A 22,406-nucleotide genomic window follows, 5' to 3' on the forward strand; every position below is an offset into this window, starting at 1 on the left:
GACTCTAGCCAGTTAACTCTGTTTACATTTTTAAAACTGCGACAGTTCACACAACTTTTAACATGACATGCATATTTATACATCAAACTCTTGAGCTACTTCTGCTCTCACTCACCAGAATGTCAAAATATAAGCGATGTGATGTATAGTTTTTGAGATATTAACGTTTGTTTGGCACAACTCATACTATTAACTGCCGCGGGGTTCTGACGTCACGCTGATTCGTCCTATTAGTGACCATGTGTTATAAGCACGGCATGATGTGTGTGGGCGAGATGTGTGGACGAAACTTTGCCTAGGCCACTCCCCCAGCTCACCGGTCGGCACAGACAGGGCCAGTGAGAGAGCGGCTCGTCTCGAGAACGTTTCAATGCCGGTAAAACACGCACGCACATTTTAAAGTCCCTGGAAACCAGAAATATTTCTTTATTATTTAGCATTTTGAGTTCATCACATCACAGGACCCTATGTTAATAAGCCACCAGCCAAATTTGAACGATGATGAACGTCGCAAAGTATATAAATTTAGGTTTGACAGTCTGGCAAAACTCATGAGAAAATCATTATTTTTTAGAGTGTATTTCTCCCGCGGACTGTGTGGGCGTGTCCTTTCTGCAGCAGGTTTTCCGAGAGAGAGAGAGAGCGCGAGACAGAGGGGGGAGGGAAACGGAGAAAGAGATCGAGTTTACACAGCACTCGCGAGTGTGTGTGTGTGTGTGTGTGTGTGTGTGTGTGTGTGTGTGTGTGTGAGAAAGAGAGAGTAACCTGCGTTGCGTGTCTCTCGCTCTCTCTCTCACTAGTCCCGAGAGAGAGAGAGAGAGAGAGGAGAGAGAGAGAGAGAGAGAGAGAGAGAGAGAGAGAGAGAGAGAGAGAGAGAGAGAGAGAGAGAGAGAGCACGACGGCACACAGAGTGGGAGGGAGACGGACAGCGAGGGAGCGCTGTCACTGGGGGCAAAGAACGGACAAAAGCAGGGTGGGTGCGGATTGCGCGCGTGTACAAAGGTTATATAGAGCTTATGACGTCATAAGCTCCTGCGTTTTAGCACCTCGCGCACTGCTGTCTTCAATGAGGAAGTACTTTGTAGAATCTTGTAGAAAAGTGGCGATTTTAAGGCTTTGGGTTGAAAGTAATGTATAATAATTTCGGAGGCACAAAATTACTAACATAAGACCCTAAATAACATAGTTAGAACGTTTTTGTGGATTTTGGTTTCCAGGGACTTTAAGAAACGTCTAGAAATGAATGGAGAATTCATTTCCTCATTGGCGAAACTTTGGCACGCTATGTCGAGAGCGGCTCAGAACACGCACGCACAAACAGTGTCGGAGAGGAGGGTGGACGACAAGGGTTGGACCTGCAAACCTGTACTGTTTACTTTTTTACGATGTGCATGATGTGCGTACAGAGCATGTATACATCTCAGGGGTTCCTCAGATTGGCTGAGTTATGTTTGAAGCCATTCCAAATAAATAATGATAAACACACACCTGTATAGCAGCAGCTCATTTAAATTTTAAGTGAACCAAAAAATCTCATACCACTACTTACACGTCACTCAGATTTGTTTATCTACTGGTCAAGAACTGGTCAGAAGAATAACATTTCATCATTAAAAATAAACTTTTTTTTGTGCACTTTTTATTACAACGATGCTGAACGCTCTTATGAACGCTGCTTCTCCTCCTACTGACTTGAGAACGCCTCTTATCGGTACTAAAATCACAGTAACGCACGTTACGACGTGTCAAACTTCATGCAGTTACCTATGTGTTCTCCGCAGGTGTCACAGTATTCTGCGTAGAGGGACTGGTAGCAGGCGCAGCAGTACGGCCGGCTCTCCCTCATGATGTACCGCTGGCCGCCCAGCGCCGCCTCGCACTCGAAACAACAGAAGTGCTTCATGTGCCAGTGTCGCCCCTCGGCCTCCGTGCACTCGTCCGCTAGAATGATCTGAGATCCAGAAAGAGTCGGGTCAGCACAACCGTCACGGTTTCACGGATAAAGAAGTAAACAAGTTACGTGTTGAGGATTTAGGTTAATCCCCCCCCGCCGATTTTTTATCCCATTTTTATCCCCCATTAGTGCTAATTCAATTTATTTATCCTGGTTGCTACTCCACCCTCTGCCGATCTGGGGAGAGCCGAAACTGGCTCCATGCTTCCTCCGAGACATGGGCAGTTAGCCAGCTGCTTCTTTTCACCTGACAGAGGAAGCTTCACCGGTAGGACATAGCACGTGGGAGGTTCACGCTATTCCAACCAGTTCCCCTCCCTCTGAACAGGCGCCCTTAATGACCAGAGGAGGAACCACATTAGCAACCAGGATATTGCATGTTTTGGTGAAGGGGGGTTCCTATATGAGGGAGACCCCCGGGAGGCACGGGGAGAAAATGAAAACTCCACACAGAAGGGCCCTTTTGACGACCCCACCCGGGCGGTGGGCACTCGAGGACATGCGGACGCCGGGCACGCATTCCTTCAGCGTTCACAGCGTCCCAGGTGGGAATCGAACCCAGGACCTTCGAGCTGTGAGGCGACAGCGCTTACCACTGCACCACCGTACCTCCCCAGGATTTAGGTTAATAATAATCAAATAATCAGACACTATGTGTGGCCTCCTGTTGTAGGCTTTACTGTCGTCTGGGCCCAAAGAACTCTTGTAGGTCATTTGTGCCAGATCTGTTAGTCGACTACATCAGCTGATCTCAAATAAAAGGCCATTCAAAACAAGTGGAGGGCTGGAGGCTGACAGCAGGGGGCGTTATTCCCCACACAATTTCCACTGTGCAGAGATCAGGGGAAATTATGAAATGCGGCAGTAGTAAAGCCGCCATCAAGGGCTGATGATTCATTTCATGATGACATATCAGGAAAACACAGGAAGCTCCCTCCTGGCTAAAGGAATCAATATCTTTCCTGCTCTCTTGACTCTTACTAAACCGTGTCCCCAGAGCCCCCCCCCCGCCCCCCCCCCCCCCCCCCCCCCCCCCCGCTGTGATGTAATGCTGCTGGCGAGACACAGGGGGAGCTCTTGGCGAGCGGGTGGGTCAGAGACAGTCACCTCGTCGCAGGCCTGGCAGCGGGGCTTGAGCCTCTCGGCGTGGTGCCGGCCGCAGTAGATCGCCCCCTCCTGGTGGAAGTAGATGAGGTCGACCAGCAGCTCGCTGCAGGAGGCGCACTGGAAACACTGCGGGTGCCAGCAGCCGCCGTGCCCCGCCCGACTGGCAAACACCGCGATGTCGCCGCCGCTGATCTGCCTGTCGCACTGGAACAAAAACAGAGGTGGGCGGATGAGGGTGGAGCAGGATGAGGGTGGAGCAGGATGAGGGTGGAGCAGGATGAGGGTGGAGCAGGATGAGGGTGGAGCAGGATGAGGGTGGAGCAGGATGAGGGTGGAGCAGGATGAGGGTGGAGCAGGATGAGGGTGGAGCAGGATGAGGGTGGAGCAGGATGAGGGTGGAGCAGGATGAGGGTGGAGCAGGATGAGGGTGGAGCAGGATGAGGCTGGAGCAGGATGAGGGTGGAGCAGGATGAGGGTGGAGCAGGATGAGGGTGGAGCAGGATGAGGGTGGAGCGGGATGAGGGTGGAGCAGGATGAGGGTGGAGCAGGATGAGGGTGGAGCAGGATGAGGGTGGAGCAGGATGAGGGTGGAGCAGGATGAGGGTGGAGCAGGATGAGGGTGGAGCAGGATGAGGGTGGAGCGGGATGAGGGTGGAGCAGGATGAGGGTGGAGCAGGATGAGGGTGGAGCGGGGAGGAAGTTGGATGGTAGATCCTCTTACTAATGATCAAAAGATCTAACGCGTCAGTTTCCCTCAGCATTTTTGCTTCTACAGCTCTATCTATATCAGGGGTGGGCAACTATTTTTCATGGGGCGCCACATGAGAAACCCAGATTGTTGCCGGGGCCGAACAAATATTGTCATGCCGTAACCCATGGATGGGCAACTTTGATGATAGAGAGGGCCACAAAAAAAATGTCCTCGCTACCAGGTTTTGCTGAGGGCCGAACGGCGCCAGCGGGAAAAATTTGGGGGCATTTGAAGCCAGGTTTAGAGGAATAACTCGTTTTAAATGAACAGTTGTGATGTCATCATTCAGTCTTAACCACCAATATTTGATCCTTTTCTCACTCACTCCTATGTCACCACCTGCTCTCCCTGCAGGCCTTGAAATTAGCTTTTTTGACCACCTGCCAATATGGCTGCTAGAAGTTACCAGCCAATTAGAATTTCCACTAGCCAAAATGTTTTTCTTGAAATAAACCAGAATATGAGCGGGTTAATTTAAGCATAAGTATCAGTAAGTGGCCGGAATTCTCAAAGCCTGTGTTGAGGGTCACACGAACAAAAATGCACTCTTGAAGCTAAATAAATCCGAAACCAACAAGTTCATTATTTAAATTTCTACTTCAATGTAGAACAGCCATTTCTTACACATGAGATTACTTTTGGCCTTTTAGTCATAAAGACTATTGAAAGATATTCCATATTCCAGACTGAAATGCTATAACAGAAGAATATTGGCCAGAATGACATGAACATTTGGACACTTATTCAGCGGGTATCTTGCATGTTGCGTTCAGGTGCACTGTAAAAAAAAGAAAAAAAAGAAAAAGAAAAAGTGTGCTCTATGGGGCCCCTGAGCAATACCTGCACCTACTTGCAGCTGAGACGGCTCCTGCCTCCATTCAATTCAGATTCTGTGCAGCTCTGATTTGATTTCATAGCCCTGCTCTTGCATACACTACTAGTGCCTTGCCCGTTGCCTGTCCAAATTGCACCAAATCCGACACACTGCAGTCCCCAGCAATAGAGAGGCAAAGTGGAACTTCCTGCTTCAGCACTGTACCAGAGATTTTCATCTGCCATTTATGTTCCCATTTCATAAAATGCGTATAAAAATAGTTTTACATTGGTCAAACCAAACGGCCCAGATATATTTAGAATCGGGAGAGACCATAGAACATTTCACTCGGACCAAAACTAAAAAACAACAACATCTAAAAAATGTCTTTACGTTTTGGTCCGAGTGAAATGTTACGCGGTCTCTCCTGTTTCTAAATATATCTGAACCGTTTGGTTTGACCAAGTAAAACTATTTTTATAAGCATTTTACGAAATGGTCTATTGGGAAAATAAATGGCGGACGAAAATCTCTGGTACAGTGCTGAAGCAGGAAGTGACGTTCCACTTTGGCTCTCTATACACCAAATGTGTAGTAGATCGGACAAACGGTTCCCGAGATATGGGAAGGAAACACGCACACACACGCGCACACACACGCACACACACACACACACACACACACACACACACACACACACACACACACACAGAGATTCCTCACTTTATTTACAGACACAGGAATACTTCGTTCTTACTATAATTGTGTGGACTGGACACGAATGAAAGCCTGCTCACTCTGCAGAGCGTCCAGCTAAGTTCCCTGAATGTAAAGTAGTGTGTACAGGCGGCTCTACCTGTTGACAGATGGCTCCCGTCGTCATGGTTACTGGGAAGAGTCTGACCATGCCTCTGCCCAGGTTGTCCCTCTTCCTCTGCTGACTGAACAGACGCAGCTCCTTCTTCTCCTCGTCGTCCAGAGCGTTGCAGTACTGAGGCTGCAAGAAACCACACAGACACACGCTTTGTTGATATGTGGCTGCAGAAAGAATCTAGAAAGCACAGTCACCTCTTAGGGGCCAGGAAGAAGGATCAACAGCTGCAGCTGTTACAGTCCTGTAACTTACAATGCTGAGTCATGCCATGATGACTGACTACAATCCAGCAGTACAGCAGTAGCAGTGAAGCCTCAGATCTGGAACAACCAAAGCCCAGTACCGAGTAGGTGTGGGAGTCGCCAGATGCCCCACGATACGATATTATCACGATACTTAAGTCACGATATACGATAGTATTGCGATATTGCGATATGCTGGTATTTCGATATATTGAGTATTGCGATATATTGTGATTTATTACCTTTTTTCAACTGCAAATTATGTCCCAAAAGGAAAAAACCTTCTCAACATCTGTTTTATCTAATGAAATAAAGTTCCCAGTCTGTTCGTCTCACTTCAATCATTTTTATTGCAGCAAAAGGGGATTGTCAAGCAGACAGACTGACCAACACTGTCATAAAAGCCTGTCATAAATGTTGTATGCACTTGGCAATTTATATAATAAAATATCGCGATACTATGCTGTATCGATTCCCTCCCCCCCCACCCCTAGTACAGAGTCAGTGTTTTTTTTACCTCACTGTCATGGGCTGGTAGCTGGTGGAGCAGCTGTTTGATGCGGTTTCTCTCTCCTGGACTGTTCACATAAGGTACCCTTTCCTCTGGTATACAGCTGAAATACTGGTACACCTGTATGAGAAGACAACAAGAAAAAACAAGAAAATAGTCATGTTCTACAGGGCACTTTCTTTTTTCAGTTGCTTTGAATCTAAAAATGCTGAATTGATTATTTCCCATGCATATCATGCAAGTGTTTGAGTATGTGTGGAGGACAGGGTCGTGCAGTGAACGTGTGCATCGTACATGTGTGTGTAGTACAAAATGTATGTCAGGTGTTCCCACACCTTCTTCTTAAACATCCAATTCGAGGACTTTTCAAGGGTTTTTGCAGACGCAACTCCCTCAAATTCAAAGACGCGACACAGCATAGTTTGAGACACGGATCAAGGTTAATTACTGTCACAACGCAGAGGATTGAGAACTAGCAGGTTTTACAGAACCTCAGACAATTAAAAAGAGAGAGGTTAGTGTGAACACTTCTCAACTGTGCTGTTACAGTGCACGTTAAAAAAAAAGAAAAAATCAAATATATGAAAAAACTTTCAAGGCCTTGATTTTCTCTCTCTCAAATTCACAAACTCTGAATGATTTCGAGGACGCGTGGGAACCCCTGGTATGTGTCTTGTGTCTTGTGAGTGTGCGCTGGTTGGCTACCTGTTCGGGCTTGAGCCCAGGTGGGACCCAGGCGTACTCCTCGGAGGCGCAGCCCGAGTCGTCGTCGGAGATGGAGTGTCTCTGGAAGTCGGAGACCAGCTTGGTCATCATCTTCTCCAGCTGGCCCGGCACCGAGCGCACCGCATGCTCCTCTCGCACGCACTTACAGTGCACACAGATCTTCCTGCGGAGGTAAAAGGACAAACGTTCGTGCTTCTGTGCTGCTGAGGGACAAAATACAAGCTGATCAGAGGTCAGAGGTCAGACACAGTGCACTGGCACCCTAAAAATATCACAGGTGGATTCTCCTGGTGCTACTAAGGTGGAATACCACAATGTTATGCAATGTGGTTCAAAGCTGGTTCAGGACCTTTGTTGTATATCAGACCTGCACTACCTAACTAAGCAGAAGTGCATAAATAATCTTAAAAATATGATTATTATTGTCATCTCAACGTGTTTCCACCCAGTTTTAACAATGAAAGCTAGAAAAAGTTCTCGAATCTCAAATTTGGCCATGTTCAGAGACTAGGAGGCCAAATCTGATTTGTGAACTTTAATGACCTATTAATGATTCTATCCAGATTGGTTTTATGAGTCTGGACGCTCCAAGTCTGATTTGTGTCACTTGTCCCAAACCACATACTGTATGGAGGAGGTCTGGACACACAGATCCGACTTGAACACTTGCCCAAATCAGATTCGTGGCAGTGCGGACACTCTCCCAAAAGATTTGGGAAACCAATCAAGATAATGATGATTAACGATTTTAGCAGCAAATCGGATTTGCCTGTAATGTGAACATGGCCTTAGTTGAGCGACGGACACAGATAGAGAATGAAAACTGATTCTATAAAGAGGGTGAGCTGATCAGTCACTTGTGTGTCCCCCACAAACAATATGGCTGCCTAAGTGAAGACAGACACACAGACATGCAGTAGAGGCTGCGCCTCTTTTACAGCGCACTCCCGCAGCGAGGTCTCATATAATTTATGAACATACGTAGCGTTTGAAGACATATGATGTCAGTACCCAGCCCACACACACATTCTTGAGTTTGACTCAGCGACGCCCCCCGCAGCCCAAAATGACTAATACAACAACAGGTGTCGCACCAGGCGACGATTTAACACAAAAACACACAAACATACATGGGATCATCTCCAGCACCTTCAACATGTTGAGAAAAGTCAACACTGAAAATCTGGAGTGTTACTGTGTCCAATATACGATCTATACTGTGTCCAATATACGATCTATACTGTGTGTACACAAAGCTAAAGTCAACTTGAGCCCAATTCCTGTCCCTGATAATTAGGGCTGCTGAAACTAACGATTATTATTTTCATAATTGATTAATCTGTCGATTATTTTCTCGATTAATCGATTCGTTGTTTGGTCTATAAAATGTCAGAAAACGGTAGCAAATGACGATCAGTGTTTCCCAAAGCCCAAGATGATGCCCTCAAATGTCTTGTTTTGTCCACAACTCAAAGATAATATCAGTTTACTGTCATACAGGAGTAAAGAAACCAGAAAATATTCACATTTAAGAAGCTGGAATGAAAGAATTTTGACCCTTTCTCTTAAAATTGTACTCATAACGATTAATCGATTATCAAAATAGTTGATACATTTTCTGTCGATCGACTAATCGATTTAATCGTTGCAGCTCTAATGATAATGTTGAGGTCTAGACCAGTCTATGTCCGAGACCCGAGTTACAACAGCAGCATCCACCCAGGATCCAACATCTCCCCAAATCTGCATCAGGACCAGCACATTCCCATCACCACCTTTTATACTCTGTCTGCGCCGCCAGGCAGCCAGGCAGGAAATGATGTCACTGACGTACGTAAGCCCGGCTGCCAATAGAGAGCCAAAGTGGAACGTCACTTCCTGCTTCAGCACTGTACCAGAGATTTTCATCCACCATTTATTTTCCCATAGACATTTCATAAAATGCGTATAAAAATAGTTTTACTGGTTCAAACCAAACAGTTCCTATATATTTAGAAACAGGAGAGACCACCCTTCATTTCACTCAGACTGAAACATAAAAAAAATGTGGTTTAAAGAAAATATTTTTTCAATGTTTTTTCTTAAGTTTTGGTCCGAGTGAAATGTTCTATGGTCCCTCCCGATTCTAAATATAGCTGAACCGTTTGGTTTGACCAAGTAAAACAATTTTTATAAGCATTTTACGAAATGTCTATGGGAAAATAAATGGCGGAAGAAAATCTCTGGTACAGTGCTGAAGCAGGAAGTGACGTTCCACTTTGGCTCTCTATCCCACGGCAGTTAAGAGCAAGAGAGGGAAGAGAAGAGGGGAGAAATAATCTCCCAGTCTGCCTCATACTAACCCTCCCCCCACTCTGACTGCTCACCCACAGCGCAATCTGGCTGTGTGTGTGTGTGTGTGTGTGTGTGTGTGTGTGTCTGTGTGTGTGTGTGTGTGTGTGTGTGTCTGTGTGTGTGTGTCTGTGTGTGTGTGTGTCTGTGTGTGTGTGTCTGTGTGTGTGTGTCTGTGTGTGTGTGTGTGTGTGTGTGTGTGTGTGTGTGTGTGTGTGTGTGTGTCTGTGTGTGTGTGTCTGTGTGTGTGTGTGTGTGTGTGTGTGTGTGTGTGTGTGTGTGTGTGTGTGTGTGTGTGTGTGTGTGTGTGTCTGTGTGTGTGTGTGTCTGTGTGTGTGGGAGTGCTGGAGTCACAATAAACGGCCCACACAAAGAGAGGCGCGGGGGGTGGGGGGGCGGGATGTCATCATGTATGTGTGGATAAAAGATGGCGGTCATATGCATCATATACTGTGTGTGTGCATCTCTGTCGTCACCTGCCAGCTGCTACGTGTGGCTCAAGTTCATGAAGGCACAAAGCTGCCCCACACACACACACACACACACACACACACACACACACACAAATCAGATCTCTATATTTTCTAGGCTGCATGGCGACACACGATATATATCTCTCTGTTGTACAAAGTGGGCTGGGTTCAGTTGTTAAGTCAAAGCCACATGTGAGAGAGGTGTCACCATCACTTACATTTAAACAAGTCTGTGAGCAAAATAAAATGCAGACAGACTTTCCGTCCCTGACTAGCGGCGCTTTTACTAAATATGTTTTACAAAATGGCAGCGCGGCTGGCGGGCCTGCCTGCCTGCGCAGCAGCTGGCGTGCAGCTCCCCGAAAATCGGACTCGATGCAGCTGACGTGAACAGCGCAAGTATAATATAATGTCGATGGGGGAGATAGCAGGAGAGAGGGCTAACTTCTAATCTAGTCATTGGAATCCTAGTGAAATCACACAATTGACTCATTTTGCTGGGGACTCCCCCTTAGGGGTGTCAAAAATAATCGATTATAAGATGCATCGCGATGCGGACGTGCACGATTCTGCATCGATTCACAAATGTCAAAAATCGATTTTTTATTTTTTTATTTTTTTTAATAATCGAATAAAATATAATGGAAGTACATGCAGTTGTTTATTTGGATCATAATACAATGCAATTCCAAATGCACTTTTATTTTAAAAGTAGCCACACAGTGAGAAAAAAGAAAGTGAGAAAAAATAAATCATGTATTGGGGAAAAAAAGTGATGGATCGATTGAAGATGCATCGAGATGCATCGATAATCGTAATCGAATCGAATCGTAGCCCTCTGAATCATAATCGAATCGAATCGTGAGGCCAGTGAAGATTCACAGCCCTAGTCACAACACAACTTGGTCAAGTGGGCGGGGCTACATAAGGTGAATAGGTCTAGCTGTCGTCGCCAATGCTCCAGGTCGAGGCTGACGCTGTAGCATGTTTCCAGTGTAACTCATCTCCTTCCATCTTTCAAATTTAACCCATTGATACCTGATGCAGCATTTGCGTGTATATCCCTCATTTGTGTGTGTATCCCTTTAAGACCGCGAACCGCGTCTTAAAGGGATACACACACAAATGCTGCATCAGGTATCAATGGGTTAAGTGAACACTACTCAGTGTTCACTTACTAGTTTCCTAATTATTGTGTGTGTGTTTTGGGGTACAAGAGGTGCCAAACAGCTTTGGTCTATATGATCCCAGCACAGAGCGAGAGAACACACAGAGAGAACACTCAGCTTGTGTTGAGCTGCTGCATGCTGTCCTCACAGGGCCCCTTATATGGCCACAGCTGCCAGCAGTATAAATAATAGTAAACACACAGTAACTCAGCTTAGAGAAAGCCATGGTGGGCCAATCCGGCCCCAGCTGTGTGTGTGTGTGTGTGTGTGCGTGTGTGAAGGGGGTCACAGCATGCATGCAGGGGTGTCTCCTCCCCAAAAATCGATTCATGTAAGAATCGCGATTCTCATCTTCCACGATTCTGAACTCCCAAGAATCGATTAATTTTAATTTTTTGTATGACTTATTTTTCTTGAAGTCACTGAGAACTACTAAAAGGTTGGATTTATTTTGTTTCTACGTTTAGTCTTTGTGTGTAACTGTGTTTACATTATTATTGCCATCAGTTTTTCAGTTTTCAAATTTCAAAGAAAACCAAAAACATAATCTTATACACTTTATTCTGCTGTCATGCCATAATCTGCTACACCGCCTTTCTTAGCACACGGCGGACTGGAGTGGATCCTGAAATCCCCCTATGTACTGAATCGAGAATCGATTTTTGAATCGGGAATCTTGATTTTGAATCATTTGGAATCGAATCGTGACCTCAGGAATCAGTATCGAATCGCGAGACACCCGAAGATAATGTAAGTGGGCACTGAGCAGGCGAGACAGCAGGAGACAGTGACAACTAGACCTTCTATACACATGATGTACCTCATCCTCACCTATAGTAAAGACATGACAGAGGAGCCATTTTGAATGAGTTTGGGGCAAGAAGGTACTCATGATGAGATGATCAACCCATATGTTTCTCTTTTGTTGTTGTTTTTCTGCCTCCTTTCCAGATGTCTTGCCATTAGGGCTGAAGCTGGATTGAAGCCTGGTTAGTTCACATACATACCAACAGTGCATTCAGACTAGTGGTGCGTTCCTTCACCGCAAAAGAACTGGGATGTTGAGGCTAAATGACATCACATCCGTTTTGTTAGCGTTCCATTTGCAGAAAACCTGAGCTGGGAAGTTCACTGTTCATTGGTCAGATCCAGTCGCTAGCCAGGCTAGCCATTGTTAGCAATAACAGTTGATAACATGGCATTTTGCGGCATTTTGCGCATACAAACATTACAGCCTAATGTCCACACAGATAGATGTTATGCAGTGCTGTGTGTACAGCTGATTTAATGAGACATAAACAAAACAGAAGTGCTAAACAACATTACTACGATGATAACTACTGTTGTTGCGTGGCAGCCATCTTGGATCTATTAGGTCGGGGCTGCTGAGGCTCCTACGAGTTTGGAATGGGAAATACCAGCTCAGGTGACGTCACCTCCCAGCTCATGACCTTTGAAGTAGTAAGATTACCAGTTCCCAGTTATAAAGGAATGCACGATAGGGCTTTGAATCTTCACTGGCCTCACGATTCGATTACGATTCATCTGTCAACGATTCGATTCGATTCGATTCCACGATGCATTTCGATACAACTCAAAGTATGGCAGCTCCAAGTATCAAATCCTCAATTTTCTATATTTTTACTGCACATGGCTACTTTTCATCAATTAATACAAGCAGTCAGATAAATATGAAGTCCCTTTTTTACTTAGAAAGTGCATTCAAATCTGAATGTCAACAGAAATTTAAACATAAACGATTCAACGATTCATCTGTCAACGATTCGATTAAATTCGATTCACACATCCGCATCTCGATACATTGATGATTAAACGATTAATTTTGACACCCCTAATTCAGACTGTGTGTAAATCTGATCTAGAGTGACTCCATACAAGTAGGCAACAGTAAACATGTCGATCACACAGATGATAATCCCCTCTTGAGCAAATCAGTAACTACAAGCACCGATACCCCCCCCCCCCCCCCCCCCCCCCATAGTGTAAATGTATAGTAGAGTCTACTGTATATTATATGATATTATATGATGTATAGCTCAGGGGAGGCTTTTTCAGCGAACATAAGGACTAGGTTGCGTAGTCTTGAGTAACAGTAGACTGAAGTTAATAGCCCCACACTGCAATTTACCAAGCCCTGTCATGCCGAGCCCTGAGTCACCAGCCACTGATGTATTACAGGTGTATCCATCTAGGCTCAGACTCCACATGCTATGTACCAAGATTGCTTTTGACAGGTCCGAAAAATGAAAAGGACTTGGAGGGAAAACTTTCAAAATTCAAAATGGTGGAAAATCAAATCTATAGCATACAGTGTCCCGGAGGCAGAGCAACGGACAGAAAGTGTGAAGCTAATTTCAGGAGGTATAGTAAAAAAAATATATATATAAAATATACAAAAAAATTATATATATGTATATACAGTATATATATATACATATATACATAGGCTAGTGGCCCCTTGGACCAATCAGTACACTTTGGCAAAGTGCATAATTAATGCATAAATAATATCAAGATCTTGTCATCAAGATCTTACCAGTGGTGTCTGAAACAGCACATTTGATTTGACAGACGAATAGACAAATGGACGAAGACCAAATCGCAGATGCTCCGATTTCATTTTGGAGTTAGAGACATAATAAGCAAAGACACGAGAAAGTTCTTTGCACACTGAATCCACAAGCTGTCAGTGTCATGGCTGTCATTAGCAGCAGACACAGCAGATGTTGTGTTTTGGACAAGAAATCATGATCTCCCTCTAAACTCCTGGTTCCATGTTCACTTGCTGGACTGAAGCACTGTTGCTGCAAGACTGTTAATGATGTTGATGATGCTCTACAGATAACTAGGGCTGTGAATCTTCACTGGACTCACGATTCGATTACGATTCATCTGTCAACGATTCGATTCGATTCCACGATGCATCTCGATACAGTTTAAAGTATTGCAGCTCCAAGTGTCAAATCCTCAATTTTCTGTATTATTACTGCACATGATATTTAGTATCAAGCCCCTTTTTTTACTTAGAAAGTGCTTTAAAATCTGAATGTCAACAGAAATTTAAACATAAACGATTCAACGATTCATCTGTCAACGATTCGATTCGATTCGATTCACACGTCCGCATCGCGATGCATCGATTATACGATTAATTTTGACACCCCTACAGATAACCCCCCCATGTAAAGCAGAGTGATGGAGGTTGCTAAGAGGCACGGATCCTGCTCTGTCTGCTGAGGTAGACTCAGCTCTCAGTCTTAATCCGTTTCACTACTGTAAGACTGAGAATATTACTATTTAAATCTTTTCATAACGTTAGGTGGTGCTGTTGGAAGCCTTGCATCGGAGAGCCAATCATGAGTGTTGTGGGCGGGCCTGCTTTCTGGGAGCAGTGACGCTCATGCAGAACCGGTGCTGTCGCGTTTGCGGAGAAACATATTAATCACTTAGAAACAAACATAACCTGTTAATAGGACGCGTTTCATCCGGCCCCGGCGGCTAGAGGTCTTTCCCCCAGCGATATGCCCGACTCCCGAGGCTACGTTACAGAGCCTGCTGATGACTCACAGTAGCAAGCGGGCCACTTCCGGGTAGGACAAATTATTGTAAAATAAACAACAGGTATAAACTCTCTTTGCAGCACATCAGTGTCTTGCTCTATATTGGAACTATGAAACATTGCATTGCCGCTACCAAATAAAATTCTAATAATAAATGTAGGCGTGTCTGCTGCCGGCCGTTCTCGCCGGGCTCTGAACCAGATTTGGAACAGTAAATTCCCAGACGTTTGGTGGTTAGGTGGCACTGTTGGCGCCGCTCACCAAACGTCTGGAAACCGAGACTACTGCTGAGGAGGCTTTTGAAAAGTTAAAATGATCATATTACCACATGTAGCACTCATGCCCATCGAGCTAAATAAGATGATTTGAACTTTTAGAAGTACCACAGCCTTGATGAGCCTTAGCTGTGTGGATTTGAGCTGCCATGTTGGCAAACATTTTGGCAATACATGAAAACTCCCACTGCTGCTGGGTCCCTGAAGGCATCTGAGTTCAGTCACTAATATAATATATGAGCCCTGCTGTCAAACTGTCTTTTTCAAATTCCCGTGCAGCACAGTGTGGAATGTGACTGACAACACACACCGCACATGGAACTGATTTAAGGCAGCAAACAGTTCAAACGAGTAAGAAAACTACGCCTGTACACGAACATAAGTCTCACACATGCCCACAGTAGTCTACATAAACAACAAACACAGGCTATATGAGACGCAAGAATAAACATCAATCACAAAACAGAATCTGCCAAACACAGAAAACATTCAACTAATGTCTTCCAACGTAATGAATAATGTAATAATAAAATGTGGCGGCTTCATAATCATTACCTGTTGTTATCATCACAAATTAGTCCATGTTGTCTTATTGACACTGTCCCATCCAGAGTGTGGTACCACTGAAACTGTTAGCGTTAGCATCCGACAGCCGCACAGTGTTAACGTTAGCATCCGACAGCCGCACAGTGTTAACGTTAGCATCCGACAGCCGCACAGTGCTTCCTGAAAGCTGTCTGTCTGTCAGGAGGAGGACATTGTTTACTCCTCTCTTCTCCATGTGGTCATTTCTCTGTCTGCGCCTCTCTCTTCAATGACCACCCCCCCCCTCTGCCTCCCACCCTATCCCCCCCCCCCCCCCCCTCTGCCTCCCACCCTATCCCTCCCCCCCCTCTCTGCCTCCCACCCTATCCCATGCTGACGGAGTGTGACCAAACAATAGGTGGCGTCACTAGGGCTGTGAATCTTCACTGGCCTCACGATTCGATTACGATTCAGAGGGCTACGATTCGATTACGATTATCGATGCATCTCGATGCATCTTCAATCGATCCATCACTTTTTTTTCCCAATACATGATTTATTTTTTCTCCCTTTCTTTTTTCTCACTGTGTGGCTACTTTTCAAATAAAAGTGCATTTGGAATTGCATTGTATTACGATCCAAATAAACGACTGCATGTACTTCCATTATATTTTATTCGATTATATATATATATATATATATCTTTTTTTTAAGAATCGATTTTTGACATTTGTGAATTGATGCAGAATCGTGCACGTCTGGATCGCGATGCATCTTATAATCGAATATTTTTGACACCCCTAGGCGTCACCACAGTGACTGAACTGAACACAACCCTGCACTGAGAACTTTGCATTTTCTGTGTACAGACATGATCATGTGATTCCAACATTGACTTAAGATAAGCTGGTGTTGTACCAGGCAACAGACTTCTAATACACATTGCAAGCAAGTCCTACACTATACTCCCACCGCCTTTGAAGTGATCAATCTGGAGAAATAAAAAATAAAAAAATAACACTAACTCCTCCTTTTCTGACCAGGCTGCAGTAACTCGATTCACAACAGATGGACCTGTGTTGCTTTGATGTAATTCTTAATCCTACAAATAACTGGCTCAGATTTGGAGCCTGTGATCGTTGATCAATGCCATGCGGCCTGTTATGTGATCAAGATGGACGCCATGATGAACGACTACAAATCTCAAGCAGACTGCGGGACTCTTTTAGTCACAGTGAAGGAGGCACAACACATGTCTCAACTGACACCAGCTCAACTGACACCAGCTCATCATTCTGACCGCTTTGTCAGTTACTCAGGGATAAATGTCAATGAAGACATTTGTGCTAGAAAAAGTCCTTTTGTCCTTGTTAACCCTACCTGCCTGTCAGTCACTTATCACTTATCTTCACATGTATGTTATGTCTGCCCAACAAACAAACAAATCTTTCAAGTAACACAACTTCAACAATGGCCACTAACGGTGACAAACAGTGGGGTCGTGCAGTTTTAAGACAACTTAAAGGAGCACTCCACCGATTTTCAATCCTTTTTTGTTTTGCACGTAATCTCACACACACATATCCAAAACCTGTAAACAGTTTTTGCAGTCCTTTGTGTAGTTTGACAGTTATTGAGAGTTGATTTGAGTTCAGTTGTGGACCAGTGATGTCATTTGTGCATGAATGAATGACATCACTCGTCCACAACTTAACTCAAATCCATTCTCAGTAACTGTCAAACTTAATGAATGTCTGCAAAACGGTTTACAGTTTTTTTTCTGATATGTGTGTGAGATTACGTGCAAAATAAATCAGCATTGAAAAATTGGCGGAGTGTTCCTTTAACATTCACAGAGCCGGACTATACCACCATTTTCATATTATACTATATAATATATTTATAATATAATAATAAAATAATAAAAAATATAATATACAGCATATAGACTAGTAAGCCGGTGCACATAGTCACTAACACTGCTGTGGGATCATAGACTGTATATAGGGATCCAGTGTCACGGCAGTAAGGGAATAGTGTGCTTGATTGTAGCGGGTTGTGAGTGAATCCTTCTTGGATGTGCTTCTATGAAACAGATGGACCTGGTCTTATAACACTCTGCCATTAGTAACTGAGTCATCGCCGCATGGCCGCCCCGACTAATAGCGGTGGCGATTTCGAACCCTTTTGAAGCGTTGGCGGGGGGACCTGCAGGTCACAAGTAACTCAATTCTTCCTCTGCCGGGCAGCGGAGGAACCATCTGCCCCCCCCCCCCAGCCTCTGCTTAGAAGCTCTGATCTGTCTAGCACAGGCAGGCCCAACAAGATGGATGACTTCCCTCTCAGACCATCAGACCAGCATCAGCAGCTGAGCTTACAGACACTCGGAGCTGCTCCTCTCCAGGCGCCGGGGAAGGTGTGACTGTGAATGGGTTATTAAGGAAGATGCGATTTAGCAGCGGCGGACTCCGGGGGGTCTTAAACGCTGACCCCCATAAATCTCAATCATTTAATCACTCGCCCCCCGGCAACACGTCGCTCACTCTCCTCCTGCAGACGTTTAAAACACGACGCTTCTTTTGTCACCTCGCTGAAGGCCAGTGTTGGAAATTAAAAAAATATTTTTTGGGGTAATTTTGCCCCCACGGTCTAAAAAATGGGGGCATTTACACAATTTTGGGGGCACTTAAAAAAGTAATTACTGCATAAAGTTGCTAAAGGTAGTGTAGACAACAGCGCACTGTTTGTGTGTGTGTGTGTGTGTGTGTGTGTGTGTGTGTGTGTGTGTGTGTGTGTGTGTGTGTGTGTGTGTGTGTGTGTGTTCTTCGTCATCTTCATCTGGCAACCAGCTTGCAGGTGTCGAGTGTGTGTTAGAGATGGAAATTAAATGAATTGAATGAAAAGAAAATGATAGAAATCTTGGGGGCCATTTTTCCCCCCCGCTGGATCACGGTTTTTAGGGGCATTCTGAGATTTCTTGGGGGCATTTTTGCCCTAGTAGCCCCCCTGGCTCAAAGTCCTACACTCCTGCCATAGGATCAGCTAAAAATCTATAATAGACGTAGCGTTAGCAGCGCGCTACGCAGCTACACTGTAAACAAATGGATGACTAGATAGCCTGGGCTTACAGCAGAGTGTGTAAAAGGTACAGTGCTAGCACACGTGTTTTAGATTACACCCCGACTTCCAAAGCTTTTTTGTCTTGACCTGAATAGAGCGAGCAGAACTGGATAAGCCAAGATACAATTACACTCTTTTTGGCTGCGTAAAGAATGCATTTCCTGTGCCTGTTGCTTTATTCTCTCGATCAGCTCCAGCCCTGCAGCGGCCATCTGTGTTTGTGTACGCAAGCTTTCCTAAAAGCAGGAATCTGTCTGTCTCGCTTTCTTCTCTCTCATCATCAAAAGCTGTGTGGAACCGGAACAGTGGAGGAACCCCTAATCATCATGACATGATCTGAGTCAAGAGGGGAGGAAATGTAATGAAAAGATATATTATATATAGACGCTGTTATGATCAAAGCGTTTCTTCTGGAATAGCGAGTATTTGCAACTCATTGTAATTAATTATAAGTAAGGAGGAAAGAGGTCAACTGAATTAGTTTGAAGATGAAATGCTGCACAACACTTTGGTGTAACGATCGAATGCAGGTACGATGGCATGAAAATGTCCACTTTGTCTTGTTTATATATACATACATTATATATAAACAAAATTATACGTTAATATCTGAGGTTAAGTCGAGTGCAAAAATCCCATCTGAAAAGGCAGTGGTGGCCCAACGGTTAGAGAAAGCGAGGAAGGTCGTCAGTTCAATCCCCGGGACCGGCAGGATAAATCTGGGTGGGGGAAAGTGAAAAAGGCAGCGCTTGCCCCTCCCTCATTATTACCACCAGTGAGGTGCCCTTGAGCAAGGCCCACAACCCCAACTGCTCCAGTGGAGCTGATCAGTGGCCAGCAGATCAGATCAGACTGTGGTTGTACTGGTCAGCTTCCAGGTATGAATGTGTGTGTGTGAATGTGAACAGGGCGTTCCTGAAAAAGAGATCATTGTGAGACATAGTGAGACTCCCCCTGTATAAATAAACGTGTGATGAATTAAGAGGGGGGAGAGTGAGTGAGTGAGTGGAGAGGGTTTAGGACCCAGCGCTATCACATCAGTAAGGTCTAATCTTATTAAGCTGATGGACAGGATTAAGACTAACCAAGAGACCCAACTGGCTGGATCTAAACTAAAGGAGGGAGATGACCAAAACCCCACTCAAGAGGAGAGAACAAATCGATGTGCCGGAGGCAGGGGCGGACTGGGATCATAATTCAGGCCGGGCATTAGATACCAAGCAGGCCAGGCCGATACGGGCCGACGCGCGTGCCGGCGTCCTAAGGGCGCCGGCGGAAAATTTGGGCCGTTTGAAGCTCAATTTGGGCCGTTTGAAGCCCAATTTGGGCCGTTTGAAGCCAGATTTGGGTCGTTTAAAGCCAGATTTGGGCTGTTTGAAGCCCGATTTGGGCCGTTTGAAGCCCAATTTGGGCCGTTTGAAGCCCAATTTGGGCCAAGTCCAATTTTACAATGAGATGCACCCACTTTAAACCTGAATAAAGTAATAAAACCACTAGTAAACCAGTAGGCGGCGCCTGGCCTGCTGTTCAGTGAGTGGCCTGGCCTGGCTTGCAAAAAAAAAAAAAAAAAAAAAAAAAAAAAAAAATTTTTTTTTTTTTTTTTTTTGGCAGGCCAGGCCAGGCCAGGCCACCGGGCATTTGCCCGACGTGCCCGATTATGCAGTCCGCCACTGGCCGGAGGGCATCTGACAGCACTGAGCAGCACCGTCCCCAAATAGATGAAAGACACAAATAGGCTTTAGTGCAGGGTTTCTCAACTGGTGGGTCGGGGACCCAAATGTGGGTCGCGGGGGCCGTTTTGAGTGGGCCGCGGGCGCCCGTGGGGGGGAAATAAAAAAGAAAAATATACCAACGTTGTTGTCTCGACTTTTTGGTGAAAAATTCAGATTCTTGAAACATGATGAGCATCATCGATTTAACTTGTGTTTAAAAAAACATATAGCGCTGGAATTCCAGAGAAGTCTGCCTTTTGATTTCATTGACTTTTTAGCCCTAGCTGCCATTTTGTTTGGCACTTTTTCTTTATTTCATTAATACAGGGATGCAAACTCACCAGAGTGGAAAAAGGTGACAGATACCAAGGAGGCAGACACAAAACCACTGAAAATCATTCAATGAAGTGCCCTATTTTGGGATAAAAAAGGTGACTGTCACCTAAAGGTGACTTGTTTGCATCCCTGTTAATAGCGCATGAAGGCATTGTTTATTACGGCACCATTTTTTGTGAAATACATTTGAGCGGTATTATGGGGAGAAAAAAATCTGCCATTTGGGTCGCGACTTAATGAGCGAGGAAAGATGTGGCTCCTGAGACTAGACCAGAGGAGAAGCACTGCTTTAGTGAAGATCAAGATGAAGGAGAATTGCAAGTGGTTTTGCTCCAGAGATATCTAGACTAGAGCTCCAACAAGCCTCTCTAGATACCCAGAGACACAATGCAGATACATCACAGGAGACAGCGAGGCTCAACCTTGAGCCGGGTGGAATTCCCCCTTGTTTGCACATGGATTTGTTCCAGATGATGAACACTCGGCCATTTTCACACAGCTGAAAACACCAAAAGGCCGAAAGTCCAAGAGTTATATGAGGAAAATTGATGTGTGATATCGAGCAGCGCGACGTCTTTTCACCTCAAAGGTCGGTAAACGCACCGTATCCAACTACTTTCAGCGTGAAGGATGCTATTCAAGCTCTCTCCATCCATGTGCGTGTGTGTGTGTGTGTGTGCGTGTGCGTGTGTGTGTGTGTGCGTGTGTGTGCGTGTGTGTGTGTGTGTGCGTGTGCTACTTAACCTGACCCGATATAAAAAGTGCACAACACTATGGCCAGCCTGGGGCATATAAGTCACAGGATGGATGGCTACTGGTAATCCTTTTGCTCTATAGTGGTTGTGTTTTCCCATGAAGATCATAATGTCGGCTAAAACAAAAGGCAGCTGCCCCCTAACTGCTGTCAGGGCTTAATGTGTCTATACTCTATAGAGAGGCCAAAGTGGAACGTCACTTCCTGCTTCAGCACTGTACCACAGATTTTTCATCCGCCATTTATTTTCCCCATAGACATTTTGTAAAATGCTTATAAAAAGAGTTTTACTTGGTCAAACCAAACGGTTCAGCTATATTTAGAATCGGGAGAGACCATAGAACATTTCACTCGGACGAAAACTTTAAAAAACAACGTTGAAAAAATATGTTCTTTAAAGCCGCATTTTTTTTAACGGTTTGGTCCGAGTGAAATGTTACGCGATCCCTCCTGTTTCTAAATATAGCTGAACCGTTTGGTTTGAACAAGTAAAACTATTTTTATAAGCATTTTACGAAGTGTCTATGGGAAAATAAATGACGGATGAAAATCTCTTGGTACAGTGCTGAAGCAGGAAGTGACGTTTCACTTTGGCGCTCTATGGCCTGGATGCTTTATGATGGCCTTGCTCCTCCACAGTCTCATCATGTTGCTGCCCTGGCTGCACGCTGTGTGTTTGTCCGTCAGTGTAGATCTGTCCTCATCATGTACACTGCTGACAGTTCATCTGATTTCCAACAGCGCTAATGTCTCCGTCCTTCCTGGGACACAGTGCAAAGACATTTTCCCCCCCCGAGATCAGTCAATTTAGATTCTAATATACACTCATTACACTAAAGTAAGCAGGGGGAGAAGCGCCCACCTGAACACCCAATGCCAGTAAAACTTCTGCCTCACTTCTGTCTCAGTTATACACAGATTTTAGTCTTTGCCTGTTCCAAATGTTGCCCCTGCTGACCACCGGTGTTGGGCAAGTTACTTTCAAAATGTAATATACTACATATTACTAGTTACTTTCATTTGAAAGTAATAAGTTACTTTACAATATTACTTTCTGTGTAGAGTAACTTGTTACTTATTACACTACTTTTGCATTACTTTTACCAAAACAACAGCAGCAGCAGAATGACATCCCCGCCCCGGAACCGCCC

General features: G+C 44.9%; 1 protein-coding gene across 1 annotated transcript in view; it reads right to left on the reverse strand.

Moving 5' to 3' along the window:
• prickle3 (prickle homolog 3) overlaps nucleotides 1-22,406 on the reverse strand; it is a gene marked incomplete at its 3' end in the record, with an annotated part of 35,236 nt that overhangs the window by 2,698 nt on the left and 10,132 nt on the right. The window contains exons 3-7 of the mRNA XM_083639104.1: nucleotides 6,959-7,142; nucleotides 6,260-6,373; nucleotides 5,483-5,623; nucleotides 3,062-3,265; nucleotides 1,765-1,951 (exon numbers count right to left, since the gene is read on the reverse strand). Of these exons, the coding sequence (XP_083495230.1) occupies nucleotides 1,765-1,951; nucleotides 3,062-3,265; nucleotides 5,483-5,623; nucleotides 6,260-6,373; nucleotides 6,959-7,142 (830 nt within the window). The remainder of the gene's footprint in view (nucleotides 1-1,764; nucleotides 1,952-3,061; nucleotides 3,266-5,482; nucleotides 5,624-6,259; nucleotides 6,374-6,958; nucleotides 7,143-22,406) is intronic.

Source organism: Poromitra crassiceps (assembly GCF_964638095.1).
Source record: "Poromitra crassiceps genome assembly, chromosome: 6".
NCBI lineage: Eukaryota > Metazoa > Chordata > Actinopteri > Beryciformes > Melamphaidae > Poromitra > Poromitra crassiceps.